The sequence below is a fragment of the Dipodomys ordii genome, unplaced genomic scaffold (genome assembly GCF_000151885.1).
Source record: "Dipodomys ordii isolate 6190 unplaced genomic scaffold, Dord_2.0 Scaffold135, whole genome shotgun sequence".
Classification (NCBI taxonomy): Eukaryota; Metazoa; Chordata; class Mammalia; order Rodentia; family Heteromyidae; genus Dipodomys; species Dipodomys ordii.
Genome location: NW_012267351.1, coordinates 457124 through 474422, shown reverse-complemented (window position 1 = coordinate 474422; position 17299 = coordinate 457124). Strand labels below are relative to the sequence as shown.

At 46.8% G+C, this 17299-nt stretch overlaps 1 protein-coding gene across 1 annotated transcript in view; it reads right to left on the bottom strand.

Annotated features, from left to right (window-relative positions):
• Positions 1-8862, bottom strand: part of Timd4 (T-cell immunoglobulin and mucin domain containing 4) — a 16503-nt gene extending 7641 nt beyond the window's left edge. The window contains exons 1-5 of the mRNA XM_013030916.1: positions 8794-8862; positions 6263-6604; positions 4888-5166; positions 3501-3584; positions 3301-3381 (exon numbers count right to left, since the gene is read on the bottom strand). Coding sequence (XP_012886370.1) covers positions 3301-3381; positions 3501-3584; positions 4888-5166; positions 6263-6604; positions 8794-8851 — 844 coding nt within the window. The 5' untranslated portion in view covers positions 8852-8862. The remainder of the gene's footprint in view (positions 1-3300; positions 3382-3500; positions 3585-4887; positions 5167-6262; positions 6605-8793) is intronic.
• Between the last annotated feature and the right edge of the window lie 8437 nt (positions 8863-17299).

Below are 17299 nucleotides of genomic sequence, written 5' to 3'. Positions count from 1 at the left end.
GGAGGAGGGGAGGAGGAGGAGGAGGAGGAGAAAGAGGAGGAGGAGGAGGATCAAAAATCCCAACGCTGGCTCTAATAGTAGAGAATTACCACCATGAGGGATTTTTTGAAGCTTTTTAAACTTCCCTAACTTGGTGATTTTTGTCACTCGTTGGCCGTTTCCCTCGTGTGATTAGCAGTTAAAATATCATAAAACTAAAGAGTGTCTGTGTACTTAGCAGGACTAGCAAGTCGGCTGAGAGACGGCGGGAAGTGGCCTCTATTCACCCGCCATGGAAGGTGTGTGAATGGAAATAACATCAGAGACGGGAAGAAGAGAGAAATCAAGAACCCTCGGCAACGACTATCATTTACCTGTCAATAATTACACACTAGGCTTTTTGTGTGTGTCGCGCGTTCCCTTCCCTTACGGCTCTGTAACATACACACTGCTATTATCCTCGTTTACTATTTTGCGGAAGCAGACAAGCACAGAGCGAGTAACTCACTTGAGATTCTAAAAGGAAAATAATCCCTACAAACACGGATATAACCACGACACTCCAGACTCTCCATATAGTGCTCTGTCTTACCGCCACATCCCAGGCTACTCAGAAGGCTAGGGCAGAATGGACTAGGAAGAAAGGGCTGGGGATAATGAGGTAGTATAAAAACCCATCCTGAGACATCATCAGAAAGGAACTTCACCCGGGCTGTGTGGTTTTATTAAGGAAACGGCATCATCAAACGGCTGCGTTCGCTCGGGCTTGGGAACTCATAAACAATAAGGATTGAATCTTTAGGGAATATCCTGGGTACCAAGCAAGAAAAGAAATGAATGCCCCTAATAGGAGCATTTTCCCTCCTCGAATAGACTTCTGAGAGGAAGAAAATAAACAACGATCTCCTACCTTCATCAAAGGTTTTAATTATTATCATTATGGGTTGTGTTCATGGTTGGATTATATAGTTCCTAACCATTGGAGGTATGGCAAAAGGGTTTGAGAATCTAAAACACAAATTCTAGACTCCTCACCCCCATATAAAAATATGTGCACATGCAAACACACAATTATGTAAGTAATTGAGGAGGGAGGGGGGGCTGTGTATTCACGCTTCCTTAAACATTCATTCATAGGTGATCACCATTAACGCTTCTTTGTTTGTTTTGTTTTTGTTGGTTGTGGGGCTTGAACTCTGGGCCTGGGCACTGTCACTAAGCTTCTTGTACTCAAAGCGAGTGCTCTACCACTTGAGCCACAGCATCACTTCCTGCTTTCTCTGAGTAGTTTATTGGAGTTAAGAGTTTTATGGACTTTCCTGTCCAAGCTGGCTTTGAACATGATCCTCAGATCTCAGCCTCCTGAGTAGCCAGGATGACAGCAATGAGCCACCAGCACCTACCTTGGTTGGGCCTTCTTATAGCAAGCCCCTCTTCAGCAGTAGCAGGACTGACAACAGATATTGCAGCAATCTTTTGGTCCAGGAGGATAAAATAAAAATTATGAGGGACAGGATAGAAGGTTTAAAAAAAAAAAAAAGCTGGGTACTGGTGGTTCACTCCTGTAATCCTAGCTACTCAGGAGGCTGAGATCTGAGGATCGTAGTTCAAAGCCAGCCCAGAAAGTCCATGAGACTCTTATCTCCAATAAACCACAGAAAATGTGAAGTGGCACTGTGGCTGAAGTGGTAGAGCACTAGCCTTGAGCTGAAGAGCTGACCGACAGCACCCAAGCCCAGAGTTCAAGCTCCACAACAGACATCATCATCATCAGTCCCAGATTTCAATGGAACAAAGGGTAAGAGTTTGGGGGCACTCTGTCTACCCTCAATCAATTTTCTTTTTCTTTTTTTTTGGGGGGGGGGGTCCGGTCGTGGGGCCTGAACCTAAACTCTTTGCTAATCAGAACAGGGGGGAGGAGGGGAGGAACCCCAACATATACTCTTAGAAGAGTGAAAAAATTGATAACAAATGATCACAGCAAGGGTGGGGAGAATTTGGGAAATCAGATACTCTATGGGTAGATAGATAAATGGTCTCAAGGACGAGTTTATGATTGCGATTCAATTGCATAGTATACACCAGGATTGTTTTTTCTTTTTTCTTTTTGTTGGTTGTGGGGCCTGAACTCTGGGCCTGGGCGCTGTCCCTCAGCTCTTCAGCTCAAGGCTCTACCACTTGAGTCACAGCGCCACTTCTGGCCTTTTCTGGTTATATGGTGCTAAGGAATTGAACCCAGGGCCTCATGCATGCAAGGCAAGCACTCTGTCACTGAGCCACCTTCCCAGCCCAACACACTAGGATTGTTAAGCTAGCATTTCTACTTCTTGATTCCTGGCCTCCTTTCAGAAGCACCTGTGTATGTGCTTAAGGAAACATGCATACTCAGAGATGTTCACATAATACTATCAGAATACAGAAACACTGGAGCAATTTAAATGCCATCCAATAGGTGATCGATACAATAAGCACCACAATATGGAATATTATCCAGCAACTGAGAAATGCAGATCTCTACACGGACTGAAAACAAATGTGGTCCAATACATAATACTCAGTGAAGAAAGCCAGATGGAAAGGCAGCATCTGGTATGATGGCTTAAAACAAAAAAAGCCCACACGTACACACGTACACACAAGCAGCTCAAATAGCCTGTTATCCTAGCTACTCAGGATGCTGAGATCTGAGGATCACAGCCCAAAGCCAACCCAGGGAAGGAATCTTATCTCCAATTAACCACCATAAAGCTGAAAGTGAAGATGTGGTTCAAGTGGTGGAGGACTAGCCTTGAGTTCAAGCCCCTGTACACGCATACGCACCTACACCACAAACAAAAGTAGGTATTTCTCTGTGCAAACATACACTTAAGGGACTGGGAGAAAAGATCTAGCATACTCATCTTCAACTAATAACAGAGAGGGTCACGGGGCAAGAGGCTGGAGTTGAAGGCCCAGCGTCAATGAGATGTTTGCGTCCAATATGCTTATGTCCAACTAACCAAAGTGCATTCGCATACTGTGTGTATGATTTACCATAGATCAACAATAGGTTGCGAAATGAATAGGTGATTTCCTGGCTATGCTTTCAGATTTCAAGGCCCACGTTGCTGAGGAAGAAGGAAGAGCTGGAGGGGGGGCTCCGGAACAGAGCCAAAGCCACAGAAACCATAGAAGCCATGTAGCCAGTTTCCCTTTTGCTCTAGCTCCCAGAACGATGTGGGCTATGACCCCATGGGAACCAAAGTAGCTGAATCCCAAGACACAGGGTAGATTGTTCCCACAGCCAGAGACAAGCCAGTGGCTGGAACACAGCTCCCTTACCTCCAGACCGAGACGCCTCCATGTCTTTCCTTCCCCTTTTCATGGCGGGGGATTGGGACCAGAGAACCCAGCCTTCCATCCCTTTGGAGAAAGAAAAGAGAAAGAAAGAGAGAGAGAGAGGTGGAGCTTCCAGCCTGCAGCAGTATGGCAAATAACCCTCGCTCCCCATTCTGAAAGGTGGAGGGGCGCAGTGGACCCACCTTTGGACTTGGGCAAGGCAGATTCTGCAGGAGGGGCCTCTGTGGCTCCGGGGGAGTTGGTAGATTGAAGAGAGGTCTCTGATTCTGGAAGAGAAAAAAAAAAAGGCTGACGAAAAGCAACTGCGAATGGCGGTGTTCACTGGGGTTGGTGGTGGGTAGCAGAATTTAGGGCTATTCCTTTTTCGCCGTCATTGTGCTGCTTTTTAGATTTCCAGTTTCCTTCCATTTTTAGAGAGAAAACACCTACAGGTTTTAGAATGGGTCTTTTTTTTTGTTGTTTGTTTTTTAAACCGGTCCTGAGGCTTGAACTCTGGGCCCAATTGCTCTCCTCGAGCCTCTTTGTGCTCAAGGCTAGCACTCTACCACTTGAGCCACCGCACACTTATGGCTTTTTCTGAGTCGTTTATTGGAGATGAGAGTCTCACAGACTTTCCTGCCCGGGCTGGCTTTGAACTGTGATCCTCAAATCTCAGCCTCCTAAGTAGCTAGGATTACAGGCGTGAGTCACCAGCACCTAGCCTAGGATGAATCTTTTCAAACCAATATATACAAAAATGTATTTAGAGTTCAGGGATGTTAGTGACTGTCCAGAGTGCACTACAATTTGCTGATTTAATATTGCAAAGCTGTTTGACTTAGCCAGGCCTCCTGCAGACAGCTGAACAGCCTAGGAAAACAGGCTCATGGTCCTTTTCAAGGCTCTGGCTCAGAATCAGAGGTGAAAATCTAATGACGGGAGAGGAGGCTTTTGACAAACAAGCCCGTCAACCTAAGAGGTACAAGATCCAGGGCTAAGAAACATTCAGAAAGGAGCTGGGTGTAATCCCAGCTACTCAGGAGTCCGACACCTGAGGATCACGGTTCAAAGCCAGCCTGAGCAGGAAAGTCTGTGAGATTCTTATCTCCAATTAGAAGGGGAGCTGTGGCTCTAAGTGGTAGCACAGCTAACCTTGACTACAAAAGCTCAGGCCCCATGACTGGCAAAAGAAAAGAAAAAGAAATATTCAGCACCCAGGGCTATTCCAAGGCCCGCCAAGGTTCAGTCCTGAGAGCTGAGCCTAACCCCGAATGACCTTTCAAGTGCTTCAATAAGCAACTACTTTGAGATGCCTGGGAGGTCAAGTGGAAAACCCCAAATGCTGACTTTTCAAAAACACCGAGGAAAAGAAACAGGAAAAAGATCTCGTAAAACAAACAAAAGGAACAGTTAAGTGAGCCATATTATTCTCCACTCTCTCTCTCTCTCTCTCTCTCTCTCTCTCTCTCACACACACACACACACACACACACACACACACCAGCAAGTTCTCCTGGAGCTCCCCCATCGCTTGTAAATAAACCCAAGACACATCCGTCCCATAGAAGGGCCAGCCCTGTCAGTGCTCACCTGCAGCTGGGGTGGACGGGCCGGTGGAGGTCTCAGTGCTGAGGGGTGTGGATGGCTGTGGGAGGGGACTGGAGCTGGGCGTGGGGCACGTGGTCCCCGCGGTTGGGAGCACGGAGGAAGCGCTGGTCTGCGGGGGTGCTCTGGTTGTGAGAGCAGATGTGGTCATGACTGTGGTCGGAGGCCCCTCGGTGGTGGTCGCCAGGTGAAAGGCGGTGGTTGGGCGAGGGGTGGTTGTTGGACTTGTAGTCGTTGTTGTCGTTGAGACCTTGGGCTTGGGGGCTGACCCGGGGGGAAGAGATGAGTGGCGCCAAGCAGAGGGAAAGGAAACCCATGTGAACCTTCGACCTTCCGTTCCCCCTGTCTGTGTCCCTCGCCTGGTGCCCAGGGAGGGAAGCGTGGAATGCTCGCTGAACTGCTCACTGCCTCCATCCCTGTCTCTCCCCATCTAGACTTCACTCCTTCCACTGCACCTGTAAGTATGTCCAACCCCCGTTTCCAACTCCAACAAGGAGGACTTGGCTCAAACAATCGCTGTACCTGGATTACTGCCGCTGGGCCTGGTGACAATCTAATCCTACAGAATCTATCCAGAGTCCCCAAATTCTTATCAAAAAGCACCTGATAGGAACAGCAGACAAAGCCTGAACTCTGCCGGGGTTGTCTCCAAACGCCATGTCCTGACCCCGCACCAGAAGTCACTAACTATTTGCTTTCAAGGCACAGCTGCCCCACAATGCATTCAACTGACTTCATAGAACAGCCTTTTCCTTATTATTTCGAAATCAACCAATATGGGGAAGTGGGGAGAGGAAGAAGCCTCCATGCTAGCTCACATACAAATTGAAAAGCCGAGAGACAGACAGGCAGGGTGGGCGCAGGCCCACAATCGCAGCTACCCTGGAGGCAGACGTGTTCAGAGCTAGGCCAGGCAAAAGCACGAGACCCTATCTGGGGAACAAAAAAACAAACTAGACTGAAAACTAAAGGATGAGGGGCATATCTCAAGTGGTAGAAGACCTTCTTAGCAAGTATGAGTCCCAGAGTTCAAACCCCAGGACCACCACCAGAAGAGGAAAGAAACGCACACACACACACATACCAGGAAATCTGAAAACACTGGGTTCAACTTCCTAAGGTAACGAGCACTTCCCTCTTCAGCCTGATCTGGTTTCCTGCCCCCTCTCCTTCCCACACACCCCTTATATTCATTTCTGTGGTTGTCCTGGGGTTTCCATGTCTGCGCTGTGGCCTGACTCTCAATCTAATCTTCCCACTCACTCCGTAAGTTACCGCCTCTTCATCACAATCCATGGATCCTGGGCCCCAGGCACCCGCAGACTCCTCCTCCATCCCCAGCCTCCTCCCTGGAGCTCACCTCTCTTGAGCAGCAGGTGGATGTTCCTCTTCACGTCATTGAACCAGCCGGGCACCTCGATGCGGCAGCAGTACACGCCTGCATCCCCTTCCTCGGCTTTGGCGATGGTCAGCGAGATGTGGCCTTGCTGGATGTCTCCCTGGAGCTGGTATTTGTCCAACTTCCCTGCGATCACTCTGGCCCCATCCGTGTGGAGGAGCTCCTGGGTGCACTTGGACTTGGGGCAGGGGCCTTTCCCCCAGCACATGCTGTTGCGGCTCTGAGACCACGGTGAATAAAGACAGGGCAGGGTCACCGCCTGGCCCAGTATGCCCGTCACCGTGAGCTCTGCTGATGTAGGTGCTGCAGGGAAATAACGGAGACATCGATATCACATGGATGAAGGCCTCTCGATGCTTCCAGAAGATTCCAGAGGGTTGGAATCTGTGTATCTTTCTTTAGCATACTTCAACACACCCTTCAGGGCTGCCAAAATCTGAATCCACATATGTCCCTCCCTACTCCCCACCCAAGCCAGAGACAGAGCTTCCCCCCACCACCTCCCCACCCCCAGTCTCTATAAACTCCTTTCCACAGCAAGGCCCTTTTGCAGATTAAAACATGCTGATCTTGAATATTAGTCAATAAAGTCTCCACCCTGAAATCTTTGATTTCACTTCTTCTATTTCATACAAACCCATCCAAAACCAACATGGCCCACGCATGATGGCATAATCCTATCATCTCCACTACTGGAGAGGCAGAGATCGGAGGATTGAGGTCTGAGGTCAGTCCAGGCACAAGAGGAGGCAGCAGGTGCCAGTGATCTCGGCATGCATGTAGAAAAACAAACCAATGAACGTGCTGAGATCATTTTAGAAGGGGAAGGGTGTAAGGAGAGTGCTGGGAAGGGTAAGGTGTGGACAGAGGGCGCATCGCATACATGTATGGACATGTCACCGTGATGGGGCTGGGAAGGTGGCTCAGGGACAGAGCGCTTGCTCCACATGCATGAGGCCCTGGGTTTGATTCCTCAGCACCACATAAGCAGAAAAAAGCCAGAAGTAGCTCAAGCAGTAGGGTGCTCGCCTTGAGCTGAAGAGCTGAGGGACAGCGCCCCGGCCCGGAGTTCAGGTCCCACACCCGACAAAAAAAAAAAAAGAAAGAAAGAAAGAAAGAAATGTCACCATGAAAATCCCCTTGTGTGCAATTCATGGTCACTAGTAAAACCAAGCCAACCAAACAAGAAAAGAACAGTTCACCAGGTACAACTTCCTCCAAGCAAGGCTGGGAAACCCCATTTGATGCACACCGTGTCCCGCCACAAATCCACAAGTCACAAACGGGACACGTGGCTCAAGACCCCAAAGACTTCAGCATAATTAAACACTGCAGTGAAACCTCAAGTTCACGGGCAACATGAAGACTAGTCAAAACAGTAAGAGCCAGACTTTAAGCCAGACACCGGTGGCTCAAGCCTGTCATCCTAGCTACTCAGGAGGCTAAGATCTGAAGATCCCAGTTCAAAGCCAGCTTGGGCAGCAAAGTCCATGAGATTCTTATCTCCAATGAACCATTAGAAAACCAGAAGTTGTGCTGTGGCTCAAGTAGTAAAGTGCTTGCCTTGAGCTAAAGAGCTGAGGGACAGCGCCCAGGCCCAGTGTTCAAGACTCATGATTGACAAGAAGAAAAAAAATTCACATACCACATGAAAGGCTAGGGATAACTCTCAACCTATGGGTTGCTTCTTGGGGGGAGGGGGGAGTCTGTCTAGAAGGATTCAGGAGACAAAGCCCCCTGGCCCACCCTAACGGAGCCTGCAAAGGATCAAGGGCCACTAGGTAGTACCTGTACAGATACCTAGTATCCTAGACAGTAGATGGTCTCATTCAGGACCCTCACACACAGAAGAGAAGGAGCAATTCACAGACTCCCATACAAATTACCAGGAAGAGCCCCCAGCTCGGTGTATACCCCAGAACGTCTTCCCTGGCCCAAACTGGGCATACATGGTTCATGTAAAACCTGGACACAATGTGCAGAAAAGAACTATCTCCTTAGCCAGGCATGGTAGTACACATGTATAACCCCCACCGTTAGGAAGCTAAGGCAGAAGACCTGCCTGGTAACAAAGCACGATCCTGTCTCAAACAATCAAACAGCCTTTCTCCTTGAAGCCATCCCCAGCAAAACAAAAGGAAGCAAAAAGCAACTAAACACTCCTGAAAATAAGAGTGCAATGGCTATTATAACAAGGGTTCTTAAGAGAATCAATTGCCCTGATGCTGTGCAATAGAAAACATGCAAATGGAATTTCTTGCCCCTGTTTTTCGGATCTATTGTGCTTATGTTTTATTCTGAAATTTTCTTTTCCAGTATCAGCACATAAAATTACCCCCCCCCGCAAAAAAACCCAAACCTGCCTCCAGATAAATCACTGTGTAACAGGCAGGGGATACCCTCCACCTGGAGGAGTGGAAGAACATACTAGAAACTATTACACTATAATATTCTCCAACAGGGAGCCCACATAGAAAGCAGCAGACACTTACTCGGAAAAAGCCACCCGAGTCCCATCGCCAGCCAGAGAATGAGAAGCCCTGTGGCCATGTTGACAGAAGTCTGTCTGTCTGTCCAACACCCAAGTCTTATACCATGCTTACTGCTGACAGAGTGGGATATTTTCATTTCAGTTCCCCCTTTTTTTTTGCCTCTTTATCTTCCTTTTCCCTCCACTGTGAGCGGTCACCCTCGATTTGGGATGTAGGACAAAATGTGCAGAACTCTTCTCTCCTGGTGGCCAGGGTAGGTGCATAAATGTGTGCAATGATACTGCGGGCTGTCCACCTGCCTCTCTGTCCACACCATTTGTCTGTCCCCAGGATGTCCGTATGTGTGCATGAGTGTGCCTGTGTGGTCTCACAGATGTATATGTTTGGAGCCTGTGCCACAGTTGTCCTCACTCTGTGTGACAAAATGCAATTAACTAGCCTCTCTGGGAATCATTTATACATAGCTCATCATGGTGGCCAAAGGAACTCTGACTAGGGATTGAATCCCAACTGGATTTCTCCCTTCTCTTGATTTCTGAACACCCCACCACGCGCCCTCATGGGGAAAAGGAAAAGTGGGTGCCATCCACCATCACGAAAGCCCCAAACACCATCAGTGGCAGGTTTCATAGCTCCTTATGGACTCCATAGTCAAGAAATCAAACCAGCCCAGCGCTGGTGGCTCATGCCTGTAATCCCAGCTACTCAAGAAGCTGAGATCTGAGGATCACAGTTCAAAGCCAGCCTGGGCAGGAAAGTCTGTGAGACTCTTATTTCCAATAAACCACTCAGAAAACTGGAAGTGGGAATGTAGCTCAAGTGGTAGAGTGCCTGCTGTGAGCTGAAGAGCTGAGGGACAGCGTCTAGGCCCAGAGTTCAAGCCCCACACCAACAAAAATAAATAATAAATCTCTGGAGACCAAAGAGGGTAAATTCACTCATTGACTACTGCAAGGCTGAGCAAACTACAGTCCGTGAACCAAATCCAGTCTAGCACCCAGTTCTATTACAACACACATGTCCATTTTTTTTGGTGGGGGGGGGTGTCCGGCCGTGGGGCCTGAACTCTGGGCCTGGGCGCTGTCCCTCAGCTCTTCAGCTCAAGGCTAGCACTCTACCACTTGAGCCACAGCGCCACTTCCAGCTTTTTTCTTTTTGCTTATGTGGTGCTGAGGAATGGAACCCAGGGTCTCATGCATGCAAGGCAAGCGCTCTACCACTGAGCCACCTTCCCAGCCCCTTTTTGCAAGCTACAGGGGTAGAATTAACTTATAACCCATCCCCCATGGTTCACAAAGCCAAACGATTTATTATCTGGTCTTATGAGGAATAAGACTGGTCAACCCTTTGAGTCCATGCTTGGTCCCAGGCATGTTGCTACAACTCTGCGATTGCTCTATTCGAGCAGTCATTCTTGTTCTCAATAATCTCACAGCCTAGTGCCACCTAGTGGTCAAAAGCAAGTTAACAGGCACCACAAGATGTAACCGGAAGGACATTGTGAATCACTCCTTACCAAGTCTGGAGGATGGAAGATAAGAACTAGAGAAATGTGAAGTCCAACTCTAAAGACATTGAAAAGGGTTTGGCAGGATGAACACAATTCCAGATAGAATGAAGACATTAAAAACTAGTAAATGAATGAAGTATTGTGTCCCATTAAGTTGGAGAAGAGGACATAATGCAGAAAGCAGACGTGGGTGCTGAAATCTTTCAGAAAACCTTGCGAGATCTCTCCTGTCTGGCTCTCCTTTCCTTAACTATACAATGAAAGCACTGAACAATCCCTCCACCGGAAGTTACGACTAGGAATTAAATAAAGCGACTTGTGGGTACGTTCTTTGAACTCATAATTAGAGGAGGGTTTTGATTTATACACATGAGGCAGGAAGATGAGAGGAAGCAGTCCTGAGCCAAGTTGGCTTTTTAGCATCCACCCTCACAAAGGAAGAAGCCAAGAGGAGAAAAGGAGAAATGGGGTCTGGGTGGGGCCCCAGGCCTTCCAGCTGGTTCGAAGAGCCCTGGTTAACATTCACTCCGCTCCAACCATGAAAATTTTCCATGTGAAGAATTACAGAAAGTCCCGATATCCCATCATGGGCTGGGAAGGTGGCTCAGTGGTAGCACGCTTGCCTACCACGCATGAGGCCCTGGGTTCGATTCCTCAGCACCACATAAGCAAAAAGAAAAAAGCCGGAAGTGGCGTTGTGGCTCAAGTGGTAGAGCGCTAGCCTTGAGCTGAAGAGCTGAGGGACAGTGCCCAGGCCCAGAGTTCAGGCACAACGACTGGACCCCCCCCCAAAAAAAAGAAATGGAAAGTGGGAGAGTTGATATAAGAATGAAAAAGAACCAAATTTGGTTCCCTTGGGGGAGAACCTACTCAGCCCAAACACAGTGACGTCACTGTAGAGAGGTCACATGATCCTGGGAAACCTCAGATGTGTCTAATTTGAGCAATCCATTTCAATTTGTTTTCATGGAACTCAGTGACCGTTATTTTCACCAATATTCCAATTACCATCCAAACAGGCCCATGGTAGCCCATGATTTTCAATAGAGTCACTTGACTTAGCTACTAGACGTGAAGTATCATCGTCAATTGCAGGTGGAAGGCTGCTGTGAGTATTGTGGACCATTCTTTCTTTCCCAACAGGACAACTGGCTCCAGACAGTAAATACCCCGCCAATGTACGTGGAAGACAACAAAGACACAAAGCAGAACCCCACCTCCCACCCTGCAAGCAAACAAAACAAACACAAAACGAAACATTCTTGCCTTAAACTACTACATTGTGTGTTTGCCTGCAGTGTAACAAAAGAAATCCTTGACTGGTCAGAAGGAGTTAACTTTCTGTGGACTCCTTCCATCTAGAATGGAAAGCTTTGACATTCATATCACACACACGCGCACACACGCACACGCACACACACACGCACACACACACACACACACCCATGCACACACACACGCACACGCGCGCACACACACGCACACACAAACACGCACACACGCACGCACACACGCACGCACACACACACACACACACACTGTCTTGCTTTTTGTTCCTTTCTCAGCCTGCAGCTGTGATTCTCAGGAATGGCTGCACCTCTTGATCAGAAAAGGAACTTCTGGTTTTCTCTCCAGATAGAGTAATTCATCGCTGTGGTGTGGGCCTGGTCTTAATATCTTCCAAGCTCAAAGTGGCTACTTACGTATGAGAACAGCTACGTTAGACCCTCTTCATCTTAGTTTGCTGGTTTATGCTTCATGATTCCTACTAGATCATTCCCAAAAATCTTCCTGAATCCTCAGTTCCCATTTCAACCCCAGTAGCAACCTAGATATACTTTATTCCTAATTGGAACAAGACATTAAATTACCCATTCCTGAAGGAAATGTACTGTGCCCTACGGTTTTTAGAGCTAGAAGAAAGGACTTAATATGTTTTGATCACAAGGAAATGATCAATGTTTGAGGGGGTAAAATATGCTTATCCTGATCTTTGATCTAAGTGTTATTTGGCATCATTGTACAATTAAAAACACATAGAATGCAGCAAGTGTGGTAACATAGAGTTAATTATGTAGTTTAAATAGAAACATAGCTTTAAATGTTTTCATTTCCATGAAATGAAAATGCATATGTATTTTTTTAACCTCACTGTGGTCTGAACACAGGGACTGTCTGGAACCTTCTTGTGCCTCAATGCTTTGTCTGCACAGATCTGGCTCATATTTTATAAATCAAAGCATAAACCAATATAGACAAATACATACACACATACATGCATACAGCACAATGAAATAGACAAAATATGATTTCCAAAGTAGGGAGGAATGGGAATATAATAGGGGGTGAATTTACATCATATGCATGTGTGGAAACATTCAAATGAAACCCCCTCAGAGAGCAAATATATATACAAATATATGTATATATTAAAATGCATTACAAATCATATTTGTATAGTACTAGCATATTACAACTATATTATAATATATTTGACATATGTAAAATATATTTTATAATGTATTATCTTATTTACAAATAAGTAAAAAATTACTTATAAATTACAACTATATTTAGTTATTTTTATATAGGGATGAGTTTATTTACGATGTAAGTTTATTTGTATAAGTTTACTATATATATTTTACTATATACATTTTTAATTAAGTTTTTTATTGTGAAAATACTGTACAAAAGGATTACAGTTACATGAGCAAGGTAATGAGTACATTTCTTTTTTTTTTTTTTTAGGTCCAGTTGTGGGGCCTGAACTCTGGGCCTCGGTGCTGTCACTAAGCTCTTCAGCTCAAGGCTAGTGCTCTACCACTTGAGCCACAGCACCACTTCTGGCTTTTTTTCTTTTTGCTTATGTGGTGCTGAGGAATCGAACCCAGGGCCTCAGGCATGCAAGGCAAGCACTCTACCACTGAGCCACCTTCCCAGCCCCAGGCAGATGATTATGGATGGTCCAGAGAATATGTAAGCTTGTTTTTTTTTTAGGATAGAAAAATGGCAGATTTCATAACATTAGACAAGACATGGTTTGAGCCATATCACTGGGGACCAGGCCTGCAAGCCTCCATCCTCTGGAGGCTGAGATCTGCAGGTAGACGCCCAGAGCCAGCCAGGCAGACAAATCTGAGTCTTATATCAGCACCAAATAACCAGCGAAAAGCTAGGAGTGGAGGTGTGGGTCGAGTGGTAGACCACCAGCCTTGAGCAAATAAGCTGAGCAACCGCATGAGGTTCTGAGTTCAAGCCCCAGTGATGGCACAAGAGAGAGAGAGAGAGAGAGAGAACATAGAACACAGAACACAATAATGTTTTCATCTAAAATATCACCCACCCAAAGGTCACGTGTTAAAAGTCTGGTCACCAGCCTATAGTATGATAAGGAGTTTGTGGAAACTTCCAGAGACAGTAGGCCTAGAGGGAAGAAGTTGGGTAATCAGGGTCGTGACCTTGGAGGAGGGAACCGTGGGGTTCCCAGCCCCTTCCCCCCCCCCTCTCTTCACTGTGTGAGCGGCTTTGCTCTGCCATGCTCTCCCACCGGGACGTTTTGCCTGGAGTGGCAAGGCCGGGTGGACACAGACCAGCACCTAAACGACCGATGCCTAAATGAACCTTTCTACCCTTTTGGTTGATTTCTCTTGTGTATTTTGTCACAGTGGTAGGGACAACGTGCCAAACCCAAGCAGGATCTGCTTCGTTCAGACATGATGCCAAGACAATTTGGGGATGGATGTTTGGGGGACAGAAATAAATCTCCAGGTCGTTTCTCAGCTGGATAATGAGCTGCTTGTCAGCTGCTCTGTCTAACCCCTGCCCTGATATCCAGGCTCTTTTTTTCTGTTGTTTGTTTTAACTGGGCCCATGTATTTTAAGCATTCGTTAGTCTGGAAAGAGAAGAGGATGTAAGAGAAGCGAAACTTCCAGAGTTGCACAGCTACAGGGAAGCTGGTCCTTCCTGATCCTTTTCGGCCCAATTGTTACTCAAAGCTGTTCTCTGGCAGATTGAAGGAATTATTTTTTTCCCCCATATTCAAATCAAATCCATTCATCTGAGCACCTTGCATAAGATAAGGCCTTCAGATAGATCCATTTCTCCATCTATATTCCATGTTCAACTGCCATGTCATTCCTCCATACTTCCTAGGGAAGATATCTAGGGGAAGGTTCTGGAAACTGGTCACTTCTGAGACCGTATCAAAATGGGAAACCTATGGCTTAAAACAGGTGTAAGAGCCAGAAGCCGGTGGCTCACGCTTGTAATCCTGGCTACGCAGGAGGCTGAGATCTGAGGATTGTGGTTCAAAGCCAGCCCGGGCAGGAAAGTCCATGAGACTCTTATCTCCAATGAACCACCAGAAAACCCAAAGTGGTGCTGTGGCTCAAGTGGTAGAGCACGCACCTTGAGCTGAAGAGCTGAGGGACAGCACCCAGACCCAGAGTTCAAGCCCCATGCCTGAAAAAAAAAGTATAAGAATAAATTCTTAAATATCAGACTAGTGAATAATATGAAAATAAATGTCATGTACATGAATATGAAGATTCAAGCAGAGTAATCAAAGATTTGTTAACTTTTTTTTTTGACAGTCATGGGGCTTAAACTCTGGGCCTGGGTGCTGTCCCTCAGCTCTTCAGCTCAAGGATAGTGCTCTACTACTTGAGCCACAGCGCCAATTTCAGCTTTTTCTGTTTACGTGGTGCTGAGAAATTAAACCCAGGACCTCATGCACGCGAGGCAAGTAGTCTACCACTGAGCCACCTTCCCAGCCCTTGTTAACCATTTGAAAGGATATTGTAAGCCAAGTGCCAGTGGCTCACACCTATAATCCTAACTACTCAGGAGGCTGAGATCTGAGCTAGCCAAGGCAGGAAAGTCTGTGAGAATCTCATCTCCAATGATCCACCAGAAAACCCAGAGTGGCACTGTGGCTCACAGTGGTAGAACACTAGCCTTGAGTAAAATAGTTCAGGGATTACCCCCAGGCCTTGAGTTCAAGCCCCACAACTAACAACAACAACAACAACAAAACAAAAGGGATGTTGTAGGGCTAGGTATAGTGAAAAAGCTAAGGGAGAGCACACGCAGGTCCTGAGTTCAAGTCCCATTACTGGCACACAAACACACACACAACAAATTCACACACACGCAGGTCCTGAGTTCAAGTCCCATTACTGGCACACAAACACACACACAACAAATTCACACACACAAAGGGAAAAACCATACGCATAGATGACAGATAAGTGTTTATCTGAGAGCAGAGGTGGGGGAGAAGCTTGCCCACAGAGACACCTCTTATTTTACTCCATGAAACTGCAACATAGGGTGTGAAGGAGCTGGAGGTGATAGACTGTTCTGGGTCTCCCATGTGGTGGTGGCCATACAGGTAATCAATTACGTTTGCCAGTGTGATTCTCTTACATGGGCGAGTTTTCTTGTATATAAATTCAATCCCCATAAAGCTATTTAAAAGAAACAAACATAGAGAAAATTCCAAAATGACCTATCAAAGAAAGTAAGTGAAAATATAATGTTCTGCAGAAATGGGAGGATGTAATTTTTTTTCCCCTCCGGGACATTTCTTATGAAACAAAACAAAGTATAAATTTAAAACAACTTAAAATAGGACTCCTCTAGTGTCACTTTTCCCTGGATGAAAGGGGAAAGGAGTGGGGCATAAAAAAGGGGAGGGGGAGGGCTGGGAAGGTGGCTCAGTGGTAGAACGCTTGCCTTGCATGCTCGAGGCCCTGGGTTCGATTCCTCAGCACCACATAAGCAAAAAGAAAAAAGCCGGAAGTGGCGCTGTGGCTCAAGTGGTAGAGCACTAGCCTTGAGCTGAAGAGCTTAGGGACAGTGCTCAAGCCCAGAGTTCAGGACCCATGACCGGACCCAAAAAAAAAATAAAATAAAATAAAAAATAAAAAAATAAAAAAGGGGAGGGGGAGAAAAGAGGGGGGGAAGGAATAATCGTCAGTGCTTTCTTTATTTTCTTTCAGGTATGCTTGGCATTTCGGGGGAGAATTATACACATTCTAGATTATTTTAATACTCTTTCCTGCTAAATACTTCGCTGAGGAGTGAAAAAATAATAAAAGCCGCCAGTTTTAATCCCGAAGCCTGCCATTGAAAATCCTGTGAAGCAAGGCACCAGCGGCTCATGTCTGTGATTCTAGTTCCTCAGGAATCGGAGACCCAGAGGCGCACGGTCCACAGCCAGCCCAAGCAGAAAAGCTCATGAGAATCCATCTCCAATTAGCCAGCCAAATGCAGGACTGGAGGTGTGGCTCAGGGAGTAGAGCACCTGCTGTGACGAAGCAAGTCAGGCAAGATCTCAAAAGTCTGAATCTAAACACACAAAACACACACACACACACACACACACATGAAAACCTTGCCCAAACAACCACGGAATATTAAATATTCAAGGGTTGGAAGTATGGCTCAGGGGGTAGACCACCAGCTAACAAGTAAAAGCTTTTGATACCAAGTTTGAGTCCCAGTGTTTGAATTTTTTTTTAACCCAATATTTGGTAAAAACTTCAGGTTCCCGTTTTGTGCTTCCAATCACACACGTTGGCTCACTGGGTCTGGGGAAAATCCTGCCTGAGGATGCCAAGCTGGTGAGCGGGAATGCCAAACCATCACCCACACTGCCTCCCGGGGCCTTCCCCCCTGTAGAATCCTTGCAGAGGACGGAGGGAGAAGAGCTGGGCGAGGGACCCGAGAAGAGGAAGTCGCTTGGAAATAAGAAGTGGTAACGGTGGGGTGGTCACACAAGAAGGGACTCTAAGAAGTCAATAACGTGTCCCACACCCATTCCCCGACCCGCACCCATCACAGCTGCATCCTGGCAGACAGCAGGTGCTACTCACCAACAGCGACATGCCACCGGGGACAATCCGGACTGTGTGTGGAAAGGGAGCTGGAGCAGTTAGCAAGCCTGGACCCGGGACAAGGCCCGCCGTGTCTAATCCATCTGCCCACCC